This window comes from Eleutherodactylus coqui, chromosome 4, assembly GCF_035609145.1.
Source record: "Eleutherodactylus coqui strain aEleCoq1 chromosome 4, aEleCoq1.hap1, whole genome shotgun sequence".
Classification (NCBI taxonomy): Eukaryota; Metazoa; Chordata; class Amphibia; order Anura; family Eleutherodactylidae; genus Eleutherodactylus; species Eleutherodactylus coqui.
The window spans coordinates 269,590,032-269,610,766 of NC_089840.1; the positions used below are offsets into that span (position 1 = coordinate 269,590,032).

General features: G+C 48.0%; 1 protein-coding gene across 1 annotated transcript; it reads right to left on the minus strand.

Moving 5' to 3' along the window:
- Positions 1-2,633: 2,633 nt before the first annotated feature.
- On the minus strand, positions 2,634-19,069 carry EXOSC1 (exosome component 1). Its single transcript, XM_066601319.1, has 8 exons — positions 18,993-19,069; positions 15,226-15,341; positions 13,998-14,072; positions 13,683-13,771; positions 12,906-12,939; positions 12,137-12,187; positions 3,847-3,931; positions 2,634-3,135 (listed from the first exon to the last, which is right to left on the minus strand). The coding sequence occupies exons 1-8, from the start codon at positions 19,018-19,020 to the stop codon at positions 3,029-3,031; spliced, it is 585 nt and encodes a 194-aa protein (XP_066457416.1). The 5' UTR covers positions 19,021-19,069; the 3' UTR covers positions 2,634-3,028.
- Between the last annotated feature and the right edge of the window lie 1,666 nt (positions 19,070-20,735).

The following is a 20,735-nucleotide window of genomic DNA, read 5'->3' on the forward strand; positions in this document are numbered from 1 at the left end:
CATTGATTGAAGAATGTAAAGGGTTAACAGCGGGGATCAGTGTTCTCAGACACGCACAGCTTCTGTGGCCGTGCCAACTGTAGGACACAAGTTTACATCCATTTGCGGTGACACCTTCAAGCTTACGTCTTGTATTGGGAAGTGGTTAATTATAAAGATGAGGGAAAAAATGTTGTTTTCACTTGATTATAAAAAGCTTTTTTATTTCACTTATGTTCACATTTTTCTTAGTCCCCATGGGGTCTTGAACTAGCAATCATTTGATCGCTTATACAATATACTGCAATTCTTCAGTATTGCATTTATGCATGCATTCTATTAAGCCTCATCACAGGCAGGGCTTAATAGACAGCAATCCATGGCAGGCCTGGGAACCTTTACAAGGTATTGTGCTGCCATGACACCTGAACGACCCGATGTAGTAAAAGGAAACATTGTAATAATGTAACAAAGTAGAGTACGATGTAAGGTGTTGAGGTTTCAACAAACCCCATTCACTCACAGTAGAGGAAATCCGCAGTGGATTCTAGTCACGCTGCGTATTTTTAAATCCACGGCATGCTCTGCAGATCACTGAAAAATGGCAAATTTTCACTGCGCCTTTCATTCACTGTAATGTAGTTCTCCTTCAGCTGGTCGGAGAAGCCTGCGGTCATGTCCCTATATACACTACACAAGGAAAAAAGAGCAGATTCTGTGCCCTGATGGTCTGTAGCACACACACTGAGACATATGAGCATTGAGAAGAGTACACAGTAGTACTGAGCAGTGTAGAGGTGATTCTAGCAGCTGTGGGACAGTTCATCACTATTCTCTGCAGCCACATCTGTGCCAGTCACTCCAGTACTCCCCCTCCCTTTTAGGCCAACCGCTTCACTTTCTGCGTTCCATCTTGTCACATAACAACAGGCAGTAGCCGGCCAATTAGAAGGAGACCCAAGTGATCGTCGCTTTCGAGGGATTTTTCAGCCCTTACTGCATACAAGTCTTTACATCCAACTCTAGCAATACAGGGTGGTCCTAATGTATGCAGATATCTGTATAAAGGGAAAATGGTGATGGGGGAACACCATACTATATGTAGCATGGTGCTAAGGGGAAGGGGGCAAATCTGTGAGAGGCAGTGTTCAACACAATGCATAATTGGAAAGCCGCCATCTTGAAACAGTTGATATTTTCAAAAAGGGGGAAGAGGGGCATGTGACGTATGTATCTGATAGAGACTTTGGTGAGGAATCCAAATCTGTGCTTTAGGCTTTTACACGGGCGCCACAAATCACCTGATTTTCTCCCGATGTGACAATGCTCCAAACCGCATGTATGTGAAGCCCATGCTTTCCTATGGGTTCCTTTACATTAGCCATGTGTTGTAGCATGTTACACTGCGAGGGAAAAACTAATTGCGGCATGCTGAATATTGCTGCGACTTGCTGTTTTGTAGCCCATGTTTTCGTATGGAGACTTTCTTCTACCGTTTCCCCCAAAATAACCACTAGCCGCAAAAATAAAATAAAAATCACCACCTAACAGGCGCTCTCCGCTCTGCTGCACTTCTCCTCCGAAGCTCCGGCACTCTTGTCTGCAGTCTTCAGCCAGCGCTTTCTGGTCAGGGAGTTCAAAAATCCCCGCCTCCAGGAAGCGCTGGCTCCGATTGGCTGAGCCGCGGCGCTTGAGAACCAATCACTGCAGTGCTTGATGAGCCAATCACAGCCACCGCATTGAATGGTTGACCCGTGGCGCTTGAGAACCAATCAGAGCCTGCGCTTCCTAGAGGTGGGATTTTTAGCAACATGCCCCACACAATATGACATCCCCAACCCCCGGTTTTCCATGTGTTCAGGTGTGTTCATACCTCTGGACCTTGTACAATATGCAGTTAACTCCCATACACAATGCAAGCCAAGCAAAAGGCTTTCTACATGCATGAGAAGGAAAACTCAATGTAAGAAGAAAAAAAAAAATTCATTTTAATCTGCAGAGACTCAGTAAGATTTCTGTATGGATTTTTTCATGCACAAAAGGTTTCTATAGCCGTTAACTCATTAATGCCCGCTCTATAAAATACAACAGTAAAAGTCCAGGAAACAAAAACAGTTTATTTTATACAATAAAACATTTTTAAAAGTCTGGCTTCTGTGGGAACGAAATGTAACCCGGGCCGTAATAACGCTCTGATGGTGCATGTAAGATAGGAAGAGGCAAATACACAGGGGGAAAGGAAATGCCAAGTCAGACCATTATAAAGACTGGATGGCCTGTAGGTAGCCGGCTGGTAGGTCCATGACTGAAGGAGGAGTTACATACTGCAAAATGTGCAGCAATATACAGTATAAGGCTGGATTCAGACGACCGTATATCGGCTGGGTTTTCACGCCAAGCCGATATACGGTGCCCTTGTCTGCAGGGGGAGGGGGTGGAAGAGCCAGGAGCAGGAACTGAGGTCCCACCCCGCCCCTCACCACTATTTGCAATGGGAGGGGCAGGCGGGGGCGGAGCTAAGTACCGGACTTAGCTTTGCCCCCGTCTCGCCCCCTCCTATAGCTCAGTTCCTGCTCCTGGCTCTTCCATCCTCACCCCCCCCCCCCCCCCCCCCCCCGCAGACAAGGACACCGTATATCAGCTCGGCGTGAAAACCCAGCCGATATACAGTCGCCTGAATCCAGCCTAATGTAAGTGAAGGGGGCTTCAACAACCCCGCCCCCCCTCTCACCCAGAAGGGAAGAAAACCGCAGCAGAAGGTAGACACGCTGCAGACGGTTACATCCACACAATGCGCCGTTGTACAAAAGTGACACTTTTTCACTGTGGATTTTGATTTACTGCAATGAATGAAATCAGGGGTGGAAATCCCACCAAGACCCACAATTAAAGTTTTCTGCAGATTTACTTGCGCAGTTTTTTCCGTGTGTACACATACCCTAAGGCGACAATTATTTGGTAAAGAAAACAAAGTGAGCTTTGCCTCTCGGATCGGACCACACGGTGGTGAACATACGGTAACATGCGAGTGCGCAGCGGCACGGGTTTATTATGTCTGTAGGAACTCTGGCTGCACCCGCGCCACCTTCCGTGGTTCCTTCATGTGGGTCTTCGGACACTGCATCTCACACCAGCTGATAGGCACCATGGTCGCCCCTGGAAAAACAGGACAAATGCACATTTTAGCAATTAATTATCACGAGGGCACGTCCACACGAGGGGGGGGGGGGGGTGGAGGAATCAGCCAACCACATCTGTATGTTGGATTTTGCTATGAACTTGGCACAGAATTCCCCTTTTGCAAAGAAACAGCAATTCGGCATCAAATCTGCATACGGATTTTGCAGCAGGTTCGCCCGGATTGGATTTTACCAGCACATGTGAAGGCGCCCTAATACAACTGTGACCCCGTTCACACAAGAGTAGGGGGCGTATACATTAAAAGTGTATCGTCAGGATAAGTTAGCAGTAGTTGATTGGTGGTGGGCCCGCTGCCCAGGACCCCAAGCGATCAGCTGATTTCAGTCCACACCCTTGCTGCAGCCAGACGTCCGCATTGGGGTTAGAAGTGTAATAGAAGGTAAAGCTCGCTCTGAAATCATTAGGACAGACCAGTCAACAGTGAGTGCCGGGGCTGAGATCAGCCGATTGATGGTGGTCCACATCCTGAGGACAGGTCATCAATACTGCAAGGAGTTAATGCCCAGAATACCCCTTTAAACCTAGGGCTTAGATGACCGTGCCCCAGGCCAAACACCGCCATCCCCCCCTACAAACACCAATTCTACGGAGAATATGCCATCTCAGGGAGGCAGACGGGGTCTCTATGGCACCACATCCGTGCATCCACACATCGTGCCCACTCACCCGCTTCACTATGTGCCACCACTACTCCTAATTCATTCTCTGCGGTCGTCAGCAGATAGTTGGACTGGGCGTCTCCTAGAGATATCTGGATGGGATATAAGGAAGCTACCAGTGTAGGGCACTATGAGGCTCGGTCGGCATCCTACGTTTACCACCTCTCGCTGCTTATCAACTAATGAGCAATCAGCTTCACTTAGATAAGAAGTGCTAATTACTACCATAATTACCAAAATGCTACCTAGGTTAATGAAATGGGGTACCGTATATACCGGCGTATAAGGCGACGGGGCGTATAAGACGACCCCCCAACTTTCACCTTATAATGGGTGTGATTGCTAACACACGTGCGCCTTCAGCCAATCACAGCCATTCGATGATGTCATTGAATAGTGTGATTGGCTGAAGCCACGTGTGTTTTAGCCAATCACAGCCATTCAATGCTGTCATTGAATAGCTGTACCGGCTGACGGCGTGTGTATTAGCTTTCTGGAGGCGGGGATTCCAAGCCCCGCATTCAGAAAGCAATGCTGCGCCGGGGACGAGGAGCGAGCGACATCCTGCCGGAGCGCGACAGAACGCCGGGGGAGGTGAGTAATGATTTTTTTTTTTACACTTTTTTTTTTGTATTACCGGCGCATAAGACGACCCCGACTTCAGAGCAGATTTTTCGGGGTTCAAAAGTCGTCTTATACGCCGGTATATACGGTATGTGCCTCGTGGATGGAAAGTACTGATCAGTAGAGCTGGTGCTAGCCGTACGGTGAGCTCACGGCACCGTGCAGGCTGGAATACTCCGCTACCAGACGGAATCGGCAAGAATGACCAGTAGTATTTTTTCCCCTATGGTAATAGTTAGTGGGGCTCCTTTGGCCCTGATATTGGACTTTCCGTGATATACATAATATCCATTCTCCATCCATTCTCTCAAGATGGACGTTGTTCGTATTTCCTGATCTGACGTTCCAGTTTGTCTTACAGATGTTCAGTAGGTTCAGGTCGGACTCAGCTGGTGCAATCGTGGAACATCCACATCCTCAAACCAACCTTGGATCTGTGCCAAGAAACCTCCACCGTACTTACCTGCTGGCACAACACACTCAGGCAAAAGGCGTTCCCCAGCATCCAACACACCCAGGAACCTCCATCTGAGGTGAAGATGGAGCAGCGTAGATCCACCACACCATAGAATGTTCTTCCATCACTCAACTGTCCAGGGATGACACTTCTTGCACCATTTTAGACAAGCTGACGCATCTTCCTTGGAGTGTATATATGCTATAACAAAATGGGTCCGCGCTCCGGGAATTTGGCACTTCAGTACTTTAATCTTCCACAACGCGTTTCATCCCTTAACAGGGACTTTATCAAGTGTGGCAACATGTTACATACAAGACATTTATAGTAAAATTACATACCTCCATTGCATGCGGTTCGCTCCGTCCTCCATCCCTCACAGCGTCCAGCGGCGCCACGCCTCCTCCGCAAGTGTCAGCTGACTTGGTCACGTGGGGCCGTGACGTCACCTCATCGGGCGCTGCTTCTTATGTGAGAACGGGATTGTGGACGGGCTCGCTCGCACTCCTGGATACATTAATCATATGGATGTTACTGGCCAACATCACTGTTATTTCTTGATAAAATACTAAACATTATATTGTTATTGTGTAATCAATGGATAGAATGCCATGACATATATGTGATATTTGAGTAAACATAAGACTCCTATAATATTATATATTATTTCCATTCATAGACTCATGGTGGTAAATGCACTATATGATCCTTCTAACTAAAGACATAACTATATTTATTAAAATAAATATAAATATGAATATTGAATGTAAATATTAAATATATTAAAAATATTAAAATTATTAAAAGATCTCATCATTATATTTTCATCTAGTAAAAGACAATAAATTAACGGATTTATATAAGAATGCAATAAATGCATAAAATAAATAAACTAAAATGGGACTATATATTTATCTGTGAATCTATATGTATGTGTTTATAATTTTTCTACCACTTCGTTCAGACCTCTAGGAACCAGAGTATTCATACGAAATATCCAATACATTTCTCTGGATCTTAGCTTCTCCACTGATCTCTCCCTAATATTTTCTATGGGAATAACTCTCAAAAGGGAGGAATCTTGGGCATGATGGGTACTAAAATGCCTTGATACGCTGTGTTTATCGAATCCTTTCTTAATATTGCTACGGTGCTTGTTAAGTCTTTCTCGTAGCGTATTGATAGTTCTTCCTATATATCTCAGCCCGCATGGGCATTCCAGCATATATATGACTTTTGTCACATCACAGGTCATTTTTTGTTTAATCATATAATCTTCTCCATCAGGAAGTTGTATTTTCCGAGCGCCATGTTGGATATTCGTACAGCATATACATCTTTTTTTCCTACACTTATAAGCTCCTCCTGTTCCTCTCTCGTTATCTCCTCCTCTGCTTTTTCTTTCTTTTCCATTTTTGGGATACGACGGAGCGATAAGATTTTTCAATGTTGCATTCTTCCGAAATATGCGCAATGGTTTTGTGGTTAGTTGTTTTTCTAAAAATGGATCTTCTTTCAGGATTATCCAATTTCTCCTTAATATACCATTAATCACTCCTGCATGGGCATTGTATTTTGTGGTGAAAGCTGCTTCATATCTCTCTTTCTCTTTTTCGGAATTTTTTGCCTGTTTCGTTCTGTCTATTATCAGACTTCCCAAATTTAAAGCTTTCTTGTATGCTGCCTTTACCAAAGTTTCCGGGTACCCCTTTTCTCTGAATCTTTTTTCTAATATTTTGGCTTGCTCTCTATAATCTTCTATTTTCGTACAATTTTTTCTGATTCTCTGAAATTGGCCATAAGGGACATTTTTCTTCCATTTCTTATGGTGGCAGCTATTAAAATTCAAATAGCTATTAGCGTCCACTCTCTTGAAATGGGTTTTTGTGATGACTTCATTGTTCTTCCCTTCTATTACTAGGTCTAGATATATAATTCTTGTAGCAGATATTTCGTATGTGAACCTAAAATTAAATTCATTTGTTGATAGATTCTCCAGAAACTCCATTAAATCTTCCTGTTTTCCGTCCCAAATTATGAGGAGGTCGTCTATGTAGCGTTTGTATAATTTTATCCGCTCGTCCTTGAACCTTTCTTTTTCGAACGTTCCCATCACCAAGTTGGCGAACGTAGGGGCACATTTCGTCCCCATCGCGGTACCAACATCTTGTTTGTAGATTTTTTCATCATACATGAAAATGTTATTTTGTAAAATAAACATGATGCTTTTAGCTATGAACTGTCTTTGGTGTTCTGGCATAAGCAGATCTTCCTTCAATATCTCCTCCACTGATTCTACTCCAATTGTGTGTTCGATATTTGAGTAGAGCACTTCTACATCCACATCTACATCCACAAAATCTTATCGCTCCGTCGTATCCCAAAAATGGAAAAGAAAGAAAAAGCAGAGGAGGAGATAACGAGAGAGGAACAGGAGGAGCTTATAAGTGTAGGAAAAAAAGATGTATATGCTGTACGAATATCCAACATGGCGCTCGGAAAATACAACTTCCTGATGGAGAAGATTATATGATAAAACAAAAAATGACCTGTGATGTGACAAAAGTCATATATATGCTGGAATGCCCATGCGGGCTGAGATATATAGGAAGAACTATCAATACGCTACGAGAAAGACTTAACAAGCACCGTAGCAATATTAAGAAAGGATTCGATAAACACAGCGTATCAAGGCATTTTAGTACCCATCATGCCCAAGATTCCTCCCTTTTGAGAGTTATTCCCATAGAAAATATTAGGGAGAGATCAGTGGAGAAGCTAAGATCCAGAGAAATGTATTGGATATTTCGTATGAATACTCTGGTTCCTAGAGGTCTGAACGAAGTGGTAGAAAAATTATAAACACATACATATAGATTCACAGATAAATATATAGTCCCATTTTAGTTTATTTATTTTATGCATTTATTGCATTCTTATATAAATCCGTTAATTTATTGTCTTTTACTAGATGAAAATATAATGATGAGATCTTTTAATAATTTTAATATTTTTAATATATTTAATATTTACATTCAATATTCATATTTATATTTATTTTAATAAATATAGTTATGTCTTTAGTTAGAAGGATCATATAGTGCATTTACCACCATGAGTCTATGAATGGAAATAATATATAATATTATAGGAGTCTTATGTTTACTCAAATATCACATATATGTCATGGCATTCTATCCATTGATTACACAATAACAATATAATGTTTAGTATTTTATCAAGAAATAACAGTGATGTTGGCCAGTAACATCCATATGATTAATGTATCCAGGAGTGCGAGCGAGCCCGTCCACAATCCCGTTCTCACATAAGAAGCAGCGCCCGATGAGGTGACGTCACGGCCCCACGTGACCAAGTCAGCTGACACTTGCGGAGGAGGCGTGGCGCCGCTGGACGCTGTGAGGGATGGAGGACGGAGCGAACCGCATGCAATGGAGGTATGTAATTTTACTATAAATGTCTTGTATGTAACATGTTGCCACACTTGATAAAGTCCCTGTTAAGGGATGAAACGCGTTGTGGAAGATTAAAGTACTGAAGTGCCAAATTCCCGGAGCGCGGACCCATTTTGTTATAGCATATATACACTTGAATTGAGCGGCTCTCGTAGTGAGAGACGGAGGAGGACCGCGGCTCCCCAGCTGACTGGCCCAGCAGGACATCAGGGGATTTAAAGGCGCAGGAGCACACATTTATATAGGAGAAATTGGACAAAGAGTGTCAGTGAGGACCCTATCCAACAGGATCCTCACTAGGCACCGGGTGAGTGTGATATATAAAATTTATGCACCTATATCCAGCCATGCTTACTCGGTACACTCAGGCAGCGCTATCCTAATTTTTTCTTATATATATTGCATCTTCCTTGGAAGAACTCTCTAGAGTCTAGACGTTTGCAGGATGAATGGAGGGAAATACCAGCTGCAGTGTATCAGAGGTTAGTAGAAAGTATACCACAGAGAGTATCCAATGTCATTAGGGCCAAAGGAGCCCCACTAAGCAGTAACATATGGAAATAAACACTACTTGTGATTCTTGCTCGGGTATCCAACAACTTTAGGTAGGAGAGTGTATAGTAATAAGGTCCAATATTGTCCTGGAGATCCAACTTATCGCCTACACTTACAGACTTGGACTTTCTAGGGATTCATTCTCTCCTGAGCAGAGCCGATCAGACATACACAAGGGCACTCCGTAAGGGTTCCTGGCACCCAGATCCCCACTGACCAAAGCATCTTATGTGTCTAGGGTAGGGGTCATCTGGGTTGTATAAAAGGAAGGGATAATAATCAAACTAATGCCCACAGCCGGATTTCCGCTGCGTTAAACGTAGCAGAAATCTGTGGCATTACACCGCAGCCATTAGGTTCTATTGAACCCAATAGCAGAATATTCCGCAGCGTGAAATAGCAGGTGGCATGTCCTATTTGCCATAGGAATACGCGCGGTCGGTTTCCATTGTTGTCAATGGAAGCCGGCCATCATGCTATACTTCCGCTGTGAAACAGAGGAAGTATAGCATGCATACGCTTCCCCGCGCACCGCCAGCCCATCATATGACACTGCCGGCGTGCCATGCGCTGTACTGCACCGGAGCGTCATGTGGCACTTGCACAGCAGATCCGGGTGGCGAGTATGGGGTCTTTGTGGGGTGTGCTGTGACAGACTCCACTGTGGTATTCTGTTTGCTGCGCCCGTCACGGTCGTGGGCATGAGCCCTAAGGCTAGCTTCACACAAGCGTTTTATCGCGGCGATCATCTGAAGCATTAGATTCCAGGGCATTTGTTCAGATGGGCAAGTTTCCGATGCGTAAAAATGGGCCACCGGCCAGGATAGGTCTTGTCCTATCTTTTGCTGGAATACGTCAGCTGTAAACATATACTCCTATGGGAGCCTATGAGAGCTGTCAGGAAAGGGAAGGGGTAGGGAGCTTAGCAGCGGCTCACATTGCTAAAGTCCCTTCCCCCTCCCTCCTTGCTGGCAGCTCCCACAGGCTGGGGAGGGAAGGTAGACAGTTTAGCACGACTAGCTCTGCTAAGCACCCTCCCTTCGCCGGCAGCCAGCAGGGGGCGGAGAGGGGGAGGGAGCTTAGCAGAGCTGAACTCTTTCCCCCGGCCGACAGTATTACACGCCGCACCTGGCTGTCTGAATGGGCGAGAAAACAGGAGACGCAGCGGCGACTTGGTTGCGGCCTTCTCTTGGCCGTGCAATTTTCGGCCGCGATTTGGGCGGCAAAAATCGCAGCGTCAGTGTGAAAGAGCCCCAAGTCATACTCACTGCCTCAATTCCCCGCCAGTCCAACGCTGCCACTGCTGGTCTCACCGACTGCCTAATTTACATTAGCTGCACAGGTAATGTGCCTGTATACCAATCAGCGGCCTCAGCAGTCCCGAGCCGTGGACCATTCTCTATTACACAAGTGACTGCAGCAGCCAAAGTAAGCAGAGAGTGGCAGCAAGGACGAAAGGTGGTGATGGAGAGGAGCGGCGACTAGGACTAAGCTCGCATTTAACCCTTTCTTATATATCCTAGAAAACCCCTTTAAACAACTTGAATCCACACCGGGTCCCCATGTCTACACTAGGCCACCTGAGAGAATCTCGAAGCGAGGGCCACCCGGGACAGATCTGCAGCAGAACGTCCGCAGCGGATCCACACGGTGCAGATTTTGAAGTGGTTTTTCACGCAAAATTTGGTGCGGACGTCTTCCCCTTATGTGAAGATGTGGAGTCCGCACTGTAAATCCGCTGCTGTAGTTGACAGGCTAGGGCTTAATTCCACAGGTCCATTTCTGTAGTGGATTTTTAAAAGTTGCCGCTATTGTATTTGCTGTGCATTTTCCGTGCAGAGGGTCCGCGCAGAAAATCTGCAGCAAATCCCCCCATCTGCATGGAGTCTGGATGTTCTCAAGGGTTTTCTTCTACACTCCAAAAACATACAATAGTGAATCTAGATTGTGAGCCCCAATGGGGATAGAAGCCGATATGAAGTGATGTAAACGCAGTCTACTCTGTAAATCAGGACACGGGCCGTCACCAGGATCGCTCGGGAGTGCAGCCTCAGAAACTGTAGAGCGCCACCTACACGTAGTCTTTCGATATATCCCCATTCAAGTGTGTTTACACGTTGCAGAAGCGGTGCTGATGTTCCTCCGCCTGCACACAACGGCGCTCCGCTAACCTGCAAATACTGAGCGCATACTTCCAGCCGCCAAGCACAACACACTTTCACCCAGAAACTTTTTTTATGAGGAATTAACAAGGATTGTGGTGTGGATTCACACTACGTGTGAACGCACCCTAAGGTTGGGTTCACACAGGGCAGATTTGCTGCGGTTTTGCCGCAGAAGAACTGCTTCTGCGGCAAAACCGCTTCAAAGCTTAATTTTGGCTTGCGGATTTTCCGCAGCGCTTTTTTACTTTTGCAGCGTATTTTGGTGCGGATTTTGCTGCGGCCATAGAGGTCTATGGACAAAAAAGCGCTACGGAAAAGACAGTAGAATGGACATGCTGTATCTTTAAAAACCGCGCCGCAGTTGCATTTCCGCACTGCGGCTCTGCGGAAAAAATCCGCACTGTGAGAACAGCTTTTTGCCAAAACTCATTTGTGCTGCATTGCACTGCAAACGCAGCGGTTTTGCCGCCGTGCGGATATGCAACGGCAATCCGCGGCAAAACCGCAGCAAATCTGCCCTGTGTGAACCCAGGCTAAAGGTAGAGTCATGCCTAGCGGAAATGCTATGGGTTTCAAAGAGAAAAATCTGCAATATGTCCAGATTAGACTGCAAACTCATCCGAGCAAATGGAGGGTGGGGGGGTGGAGAGAGAGATCACCCCGCATTTTCTCAGATGAGTTTGCAGTTACTCGAGAAGAGCGATGCTCGCTCGAGTATCTCCCTTAACATAGCGTGCTCGCTCATCAAAAACAGTGTCAAAAAACCACACCACTGGATTTTGCCGTGGGTCCCATCCAATAAACTGGTTAAATCCGCTCTGGATCCGCACCAGTGGTGAGGAATTTGCCATAGTTTTAGGATGCGGAAATGATGCAGATTTTACCAAGGAGTTTCCGCTGCAGAAAACCAGCAGTTTTTTTTGCTATGTGTCAATGCGTTCGTCCCAGTGGGATGGTTCAGGCTGACGGCGGACCGCGCTCCTTTCTTTAGTCATTGTCATCCATAATAAAAAAGGATACAACTTTTGCTACAACTATATCTCCGGGGCGAAAACTTTTGTACACTTCAACCTGGAAAAGAGAAACAAGAGAGTTAAAAATGTATCCAGAGCCATCATGAAGAGAGAGAAAGTACGTGCGAACCAACAGGAGCGGGTCCGACACAGGAGCGGGTCCGACACAGTCAGAACAAACTAGTATGGAGAAGAGAACAAGGTGGAGCGACCGCGAGTTGGTGCCTTCAGGTTTGAGACGGCTCGATGTCCACGATAAAAGGAGCAGGGGTAGAGTTGGAACGGAGTTGCTGCCAACCAGGTGAAGGCCTCTCCACAAGGGGGCGAGGGATACTGGGCGGAAGAACCGTAAGAAACCTGGTACTGATGCAACACTGCGGGCAGCAGCCATGACCACATAGCAATACAATCTGATTGGTGCATACCTTACTACCTCCAATACTAGTGAGCTATGCACTGACCACACGGTCCGTATCCCGGCTCAACTGAAGAAGCAGCCTTTAGCCTTAAAATGTGTTTCTTTGCCTTTTTTTTTTTTTTTTTTAAACACAATAAAAGTCAATCTTTAGTCTGTGGTCAGGAGTTTTTTGCGCTGTGCCGCGTACCAGTTTTTTTTACGGTTGTTCTGCGCCTTCAGAGAAAAGCACTTCGCTCCTTCAGTTTAATCCGCGCTGCGTTCCTGGCTATCCATGCGCCATCACGTCTAATAGCGAGAATACCCTTCCCTCAGCGACTTCCCGCACTACTAGGCTGTGAGGATTAGTCCAGGGTCTTACCTTATCCTTCTCTGTTGCTCTGATGTCTTCTTTTCTGTAAGTGAAGGTAAAAAAGAAGGAATATGAAACACAATCTTATAGAATTGGAGGAACTACTAGTCCCAGCGCATCGGCCGAAGCAGAACTCATTTACGCTCTACGATGGGCTAGAACTACCAGGACAACGATTACATTGCTCATATCATCAGAGGATCAGCAAGTGTTTCCCATTGTTTTCAAGGCCCAAAGATAGGACATGCCGCCATTTTTTCCCAAACCGATGCGGGTAAAATAAAACCGAAATTTAAAAAATAAATAAATAAATAAAACACACGCTCCTGTATATGACCCTCTATAAAGGAATGGAGCTCATAATTGTGTTTCACAATGCACAAATCTGGCGCGATTTCCATGGCCGTGTGAAAGCAGCCTTTAGGGGTTAAAGCCGAGGACCAAGTGCCGTACGAGTAGATTCACAGCGCTCGGTCCTTTCTAGGGTTAAAAGCAGTATGCCCATCACAGCCATGAAAAGCTGTGTGTCATTCACCCAACCAGGGTTGTGGAAACAGCCAACAGGGGGAGCCTTACGTGATTTCCAGATGAGGGTCTTGGAGATAGAGGCGGGTTCCAGAGGTGGACCTGACTATTAGACGTCTAGCATATCCTCATGCGGGAGCAGCCCTCTACGGGGGTTCTGTACTTGTAGGAATGGATCATCTAATCCTCAATACTATAAAGTTCGGAGCCCTTTTAACTAAAACAAAAAGAGAAAAAAGTTCCTAAGTGAAGAAGTCTTACCTGATTGTGCCTCTAAACGTGTTTTTGAGTGCGGTTGTGCCGAGGTACATGATCTGGACTTTAGCAAACCTCGGGTTAATACTCATGACCTGCAGAGAACAAGGACAAATCATGGAGGACAGACAGTAATCAATGTTGGGTACTGCAGTTACTGAAGTGCATTGAGGTTTATGGAGGAGCTGGTCCATCAGAGCAGCATCAGTAAGTGGCTCTATGTTCCCCCTGATAGTAAGAGCCCCCCACTATATACCCCACAACAGGTACATACAGGGGCTGACATGCTGCTGCAGAGGGGAGCAGCACAGGAATACTCACCTTACAGGTCACAATAGCGCCCACATCAGGCAGGAGATGAGAGTCCGTGTCTCTCACTACAGAGATCACCGGCATCTACATGGAGAGAAAAAAAAGTCAGCGCAGGAGATCTGGTTTATAACCCCCCAGCCTATAGATGTGCTGGGGTACCAATAAAAGTAAGACCGTCCCGTCCGGCTAGTCTGCGCTGCGGTGCGGAGCAATCCATATAACGATATAAAGGGGTTGTGCCGAGTTATAAGGTTATCCTCTAGGCACAACATATAGCATGACTGTATGATCAGTGGGGGTCTGACCACTAGGCCACTGACCTAGCTCAAGAACAGGTCTAGAAGGTCCCCGCGTGAATGGAGTGGAGGTCAGCAAGAACGCTGCGGCTCCCTTCATTTCAATGGGAGCCCCAGAAATTGCAGAGTAAAAGCATTTGGCAGTCATTGCAACCACCACACCATTCATGAGGGGCTTTCAAGAACCCCGTTCTTCAGATTGGTGGGGGTCCCAGTGGTTATACTCCACCGATCGTAAAAGCTATCCCCTACCATGAGAATGGGATAACTTTATCACTTGGCACAACTACTTGTAGGCCTCCATTCACCTGCAGCAGATTGCCTCCTGTGAAACAGAAGAGTCCAGGGTTGAAATTCAATGTTGCTGACCCCTTTTTTTCCCATGCCGAGAGAACTCTGACCCCGCTGTTTGGGCGACTAAACTCTAAGGCTGGGGTCACACGGGACATTCCCGGCGAGGTCAGCTACAGCAACGCTGCATCCAGTCCCAGCGGCATCCGTGACTATAGAGGCCAAGCTTGATAAGGACCAGTCCGGGGGTGGACCAGAATGTTAAAAGGTAGGTCTATAGCCCGGTTTATTATATTTCAATATGGCGGACATATAGCGGGCCGGTATGGTCCGCGCACCCCTAACAGTTACTGTAACATCCATAACCGGCTTACAAGTTAGAAAAGTTCTAGAAAACTTTTCCTTTACAACATACAGAAGAGAGGAAATCGCCAGAAGAGGACGGGGTGGGGTTAACTCCTTGGGGAGAGCAGCCCAAGAGTGTAGGGAGGTATGCCGGCCATGCAATGCTTCCTGGGAACAAGCTATGTAGATGAGCGATGGAATAATCCTCCATAGCTTCCGATCCGCTGCACTGTGGATTACGTGTGCCATCACATCTATATATAGTCAGTCCCGCAGACACCTATATTTGCATGGGAATGCCTTACCAGCCCATTGTCAGTCTTCTTAACGACATATCCGGACAGCGAGGAGAAGATGTAGCCATGCTTGCAGTAAGTCCCATACCCGGGCGCACAGTCCTCCAAGCTGCAGAGCCGTTCCCCTAGGAGACAAGCACATCCATCCGTTACACTCACTACCCATCATCAGGAAGCCAGTGAGTCTATAGGTGTCTGGAGGACAGTATAGATTTAGTCATGGGACTACGACCTCTGAACCCGTCATAAATCTGCTCCCTCCTTCTCCTGCGACAATCAATAGCATAACCCTCTCTCTCGTGTCCTGCGAGTTTGCTACAATGTAACAGTGCAGGTAACATGTATCAGTCTGCAGTCCGGAGTATTGGCTAGACCGGATACAGCTGTAGCCAACTCCGGCCCGCGGGCCAAATCCGGCCTGGGTGTCATTTTATGTGGGACGCGAGGTCTGGAGGAGGAGCTGCTCTCGGACCCCCCGTTTGGAAGCCAAGCTCTGTCCCAATTGCAGTTTATCTCGCTGCAGCGGCGGTGAGGGGCCCGAACCTGCTCACCCGCTGCTGCCATCCTGAGAGGAGCCTCTTCTATATCGGAGGCTCCTGAGCAGTGCCGGGAAGACCTTCTGGCACACTGTGGACTTGTTTGCAGCCTACCGCTGGGTATTGGGTTCGCTGACACCAATTTTGGCTTGGACATTAGGTGCTGCTTCTCCTACTGAGCCGTGAAGCAACTTGTACATGGCGGCTGGTCCTCGCTACCATCCTGCAGAGCGCACCCCGCTGCAGCCTGTCTGCCCGCACCCCGCTGCAGCCTGTCTGCCCGCACCCCGCTGCAGCCTGTCTGCCCGCACCCCGCTGCAGCCTGTCTGCCCGCACCCCGCTGCATGGTCAGAGAAGATGGCTCCTTAAAGGAGTTTTGTCACAGAACCCTGTCCCCCAGCTGGGCCGGCCTGAAATAACAAAGGAGGGTATACTCACCTCTCCGAGGGCCGCAGCTGACAGCCGGTCCAGGCATCGGCAGTGACTTCCGAATAGACAGGCTGGGTGGAAGCATGTGACTGCTGTGGCCAATCAGAGGCACCGGCATCACCACTTCTGGCATCATGTCCTGGCCGCCATGATCTTGGCGACGTGACGCTACGGCCTTTGATTGATCGCAGCGGTCACCTGCGTCCACCCAGCCCATCTATCTGGAAGTCACTGGCACAGCCAGTATCAGGTGTCAGCCACATCCCCAGGAGAGGCGAGAGTACCCATCTGTGTTTTAGGCCGGGCCCAGCTGGGGGACAGGGTTCTACTTTAACAAACCCCTGCAGCCCCGTGACTGCGAGCTCTGCCCTAGGAAAGTCTTTAGAAACTTTTCACCACATTCTGCCGACTCCCACAATTGTTCCTTTTCTCCGACTACTAAGTGTCAATGTTGGGGGACTTGTGCCCCAATTTTTCAGGACTGGATCCTTGCTCTGATCTGTCCCACCACTAGATGGCAGCGTTTAACTGAGGTGGTTTACCAACAAGTGGAGTTGAGAAAAAAAATAGGTGAGGCTGCAATTTTTCTTTGCACGTGAGGGAAAAACACGTGTCTGAATACTCTAATACAAGCTCTCTGTAGTAAGCGCCGTACATTGTATAGTGGCCATGTCTAGTACTGCAGCTCAATCCCATTCACTTGAACCAGAGGCCAAGTGACCAGTGAACGTGACATCACAGAAGAATATCCTGTAATCCCTTCAGACAGCCAATTAGTGGGGTCCCGGGCAGCGGACAAAGGGCGGAAGGGGAGTATGAAGTGCGCAGGGGCTCCTAAGGCGATGAGACACCGCCGCTTGCAGAGATTGCCGAGAACTATAATCCCAGCTGCCTAACCCCAGCGATGTCAGGGTTAATGCGGACCCCCAGATCCAAGGTGCTAAAGACCCTTCTACAGCGGTAACATGGCCAACGACGACAGAGATCGCATTCGCTTCTCGCTCGGCCTTCATTCTATACAGGTACAAAAATTACTGTTCGCATGTCATTGCGAGGGAACAGCGATCGCCTAGTCGTCCGCGGGGGCCGTAAATGTAAACGACTAAACGATGTGCGAATGACTGATAAACAAGCGAATGAGCGAACTCCTGTGAACGGTTTATTGCTCCGTGTTCAGGCTGCACTCACACGGGCGAGGAAACCTGGAGGATATTTACGTTCTACCCCCAGGGGCGCAGCGTTTGTCAGTGAGGTGCGTGATCGCCGGGGGATCCACAAGTGTTTCCCATTGATTTCAATAGGAAGCATCACATGGCACGTCTGTGGGACACGGAAAACTAGGACTTGCAGCGCCTCTTACCTCGCAGCATCGCTCGTCTGTAGAGCGCCGTTCACAACAGAGCTGATATTCACGTGAGTTTTGTGCGCCTCGGACCACGTGAGATTCACGCTCCTGCGCATGTAGCCGACGGGCGGCTTCACGTCACCGGATTTATATTGCAGAATCCGCGATCAACGTCCATGTGGAGGATCCACGGCAAATCACATGCACTCCACGCTCGTAGAAACAAATTGCGCATTCCACGAGTGGAGGGGGGGGGGGGGGAATTTAAAAACTGCAGCACGCTCTATTTCGCTGCAGACGGCCTCCATTGAAGTCAACATTAACATTAGTATTGCGGATAGGCTGCAGGTAACCGCGTCATCACCTAGCAACGGCGTGGGAGATACAAATATTGGGGGGGGGGGGGGAGATCTGTAATGCGGCGAGCGTCTGCGGTCATCCGCAGGTACGGATACCGCAGGTACGCGGGGTCACAGCTGGATGCCGCACTCGGCTCGCCCATGTGCAGCCGGCCTTAGACAGATGAGGGGCTCCATCCTTAACCCCCATCGTGGGGTGCAGAACGCTTGTCATGACACCCGGAGGCCTCGTGAAGGCGCCAGACCTGCCATGGCGGTACTTCAAAAAGTGATGGGGACGTTGTGCGAGCGCCAAAATGGTACCTAGAAAAACTACGGATCATCCCGCCAAAAAATAATCCTTCAGACCGAACATCAACGAAATGAGAAAACATCCCGCCGCTCGGAACACGGCGAAAGAAAGCAAAACCCCGTAACGCTGGTATCGCCGCTGTCGCACGGACGCTCGGAATGCAGCGAACATGTTATTATCACTCAGTAAACGCCGTAGAAACTGAACTCCAACCCCTGCGGTGGGATCACCGCCCCGCATCACACCACCCCAACCCCTGCGGTGGGATCACCGCCCCGCATCACACCACCCCAACCCCTGCGGTGGGATCACCGCCCCGCATCACACCACCCCAACCCCTGCGGTGGGATCACCGCCCCGCATCACACCACCCCAACCCCTGCGGTGGGATCACCGCCCCGCATCACACCACCCCAACCTCTGCCCGCGCTGCGGGGCCGCCCGTTACAGCACGGTGTCCGCCCGTTACAGCATGGAGTCCGCAGCCTCTTTTTAACTCCACCTGCGAAAAGGATTTGTTTTTGGGTTTCATCGTTAAAACAAAGCCGCGCCCCCCGGAAAATGGGAAAGGAGGGTGTCCTCGCCTCTCCTGGAGCCCCGGGACGCACTCCGTGGCGACTTGCAGGTAGTCTGGCAGAGTTCACAGTTTTGCCTTTGCAAGCTCAATGCAACCTGTAGAACTACAATTCCCAGCATGCAACACGCGCCAGCTGCAGTCTCCCTATACAGCCGGCTACTACACAAGCATCACCCTCTACAAGGGCCCTTTCCCCCTGACGATACTTCTGGACTTATAGCTCCGCACCGGGACTCACCGGGAACACAGCACCGAGCCGGAGCCATCGTGAGCACGTGGCGCGTTACACACCGGGATTCGCGCTAGTATTGGATGGCGTAATACCACGTGACCGTGACAACCTTGCTTCCCATTGGATACTGTGCGAAGTGGCTGAGCCAATCAGCTGTGAGAGGCTTTTAGACCTGCTGCGGCCATCTTTAATGAGGGAAAAAGAACCAACATGGCGTCCTAGAACTTATTTACAGAGATTTTAGTGTAGTGCAACTTTGTAACCGGTTGTGAGGACTATGTGTGGTCAGAGAATGCATAGTGGCGTTAGTGTAGTATTGCCAGCAGTTTCAGATGAGGGTACATTTATGAATTCGTACTACAACTCGCCGATTGAAATGGCTGATTAGTTCCAGATGTGTTCTTTTTCCTGCACAATTGCGCAGTGCCTCACACATCTGCGTGCACATTGGGCGCAGTTATCATGGCCCCATATCACGCTCCACGTCATGTGGATTCCCAGCGGTTGCGAGGCGGTTTTATGTCCACAGAGCCTCGCATCACTTCAAGGAAAAATCAGTCCCCCGATGCGGCTGGTAGCCTCACAAAACTTTTCCCATTGTTTACATTGAGAGACATTGCATCGCGGGCACCTAGCATGTGTGGCGCTGGTGCCAGCGGCCCCATCGAAGGCCATGGGTATTGCGACACAAGATCACGCAGAAAGATAGACGATGTCGTGACTTGTTCCCTGCAGCACAGCACGGTGCCACGCAGGAAAGCATCACTTATGTGTATGACGCCACTCAAAGGGGTGCACAATCCTCACAAGGCGGCCGCACAGGGGCAAGCGAAAGATTAGGCCGCCATTCACAGCCCAATTTCGTGCTTACCAACATGCATTTTCCCTGCGGCTGCCAGGAGGTTTCTCTCAAAACTGCCTCGCGTCACTTCGTCGCAGTCCGCCGCCGTGGCCGACGGGCTGGAGTCTGGGTGACCGTAAAAAGTGCAATCCTGACATTGTGTATTTTTTTTTCTGACTACAGTCTCCCTGTGGAATAAATAATGATGTCCGGTGAAAGATCAGACTTTTATGAACGGAGTAAGACCAAGTTTTTTAATTTTTTTTATTATAAAATTTGAAAGAAAGGAAATAAAAAAAGCTAATTTTTTTTTTATTAGAAAATAAAAAAAAAAAAAAAGTAGTAAAAGTTTATTAACTCATTTTTACACTTTTTCTTGACCATGCACTCACCACAGTATTGCATTATTTCGCATTCCGACAGGCTGTACAGGAAAGCACAGGCATTGTCTAAAATTGGTGCACAGTACTTTATAGGACTTGGGCTGGGTTCTCACGGGGCGGATTCTCGGTAGAAATCTCACGGTTTGGCCGCTGCGAAAAACCGCAAGATTTCCGCCGGGAGAACCACTCTTCCGCTGCGGCCGGCGCTCCCCTAGAAGAGAGCGCGGCCACAGCGGGGAAAAAAAAAAAATGGACACGCTGCGGTCGGCAAATCCGCGCCGCAGCTTCTACCGGCTTAGCCGCAGCGGATTTGCCATCCCGTGTGGACGAGATTTCTGAGAAATCTCGTCTACATGGCTGGCTAATCCCAGGCTTAGCAGCTGCATGCGGATTTGCCGCGGTGAAATTCCGCACGAAATCTCCGCGGCAAATCCGCCCCTTGTTAACCCAGTCTTAGAGCTCCAATTCTTGTTATTAAGGCCTCTTTAATCGGCTTCCGGTCGGATTCCGCCTGCAAAATATCGC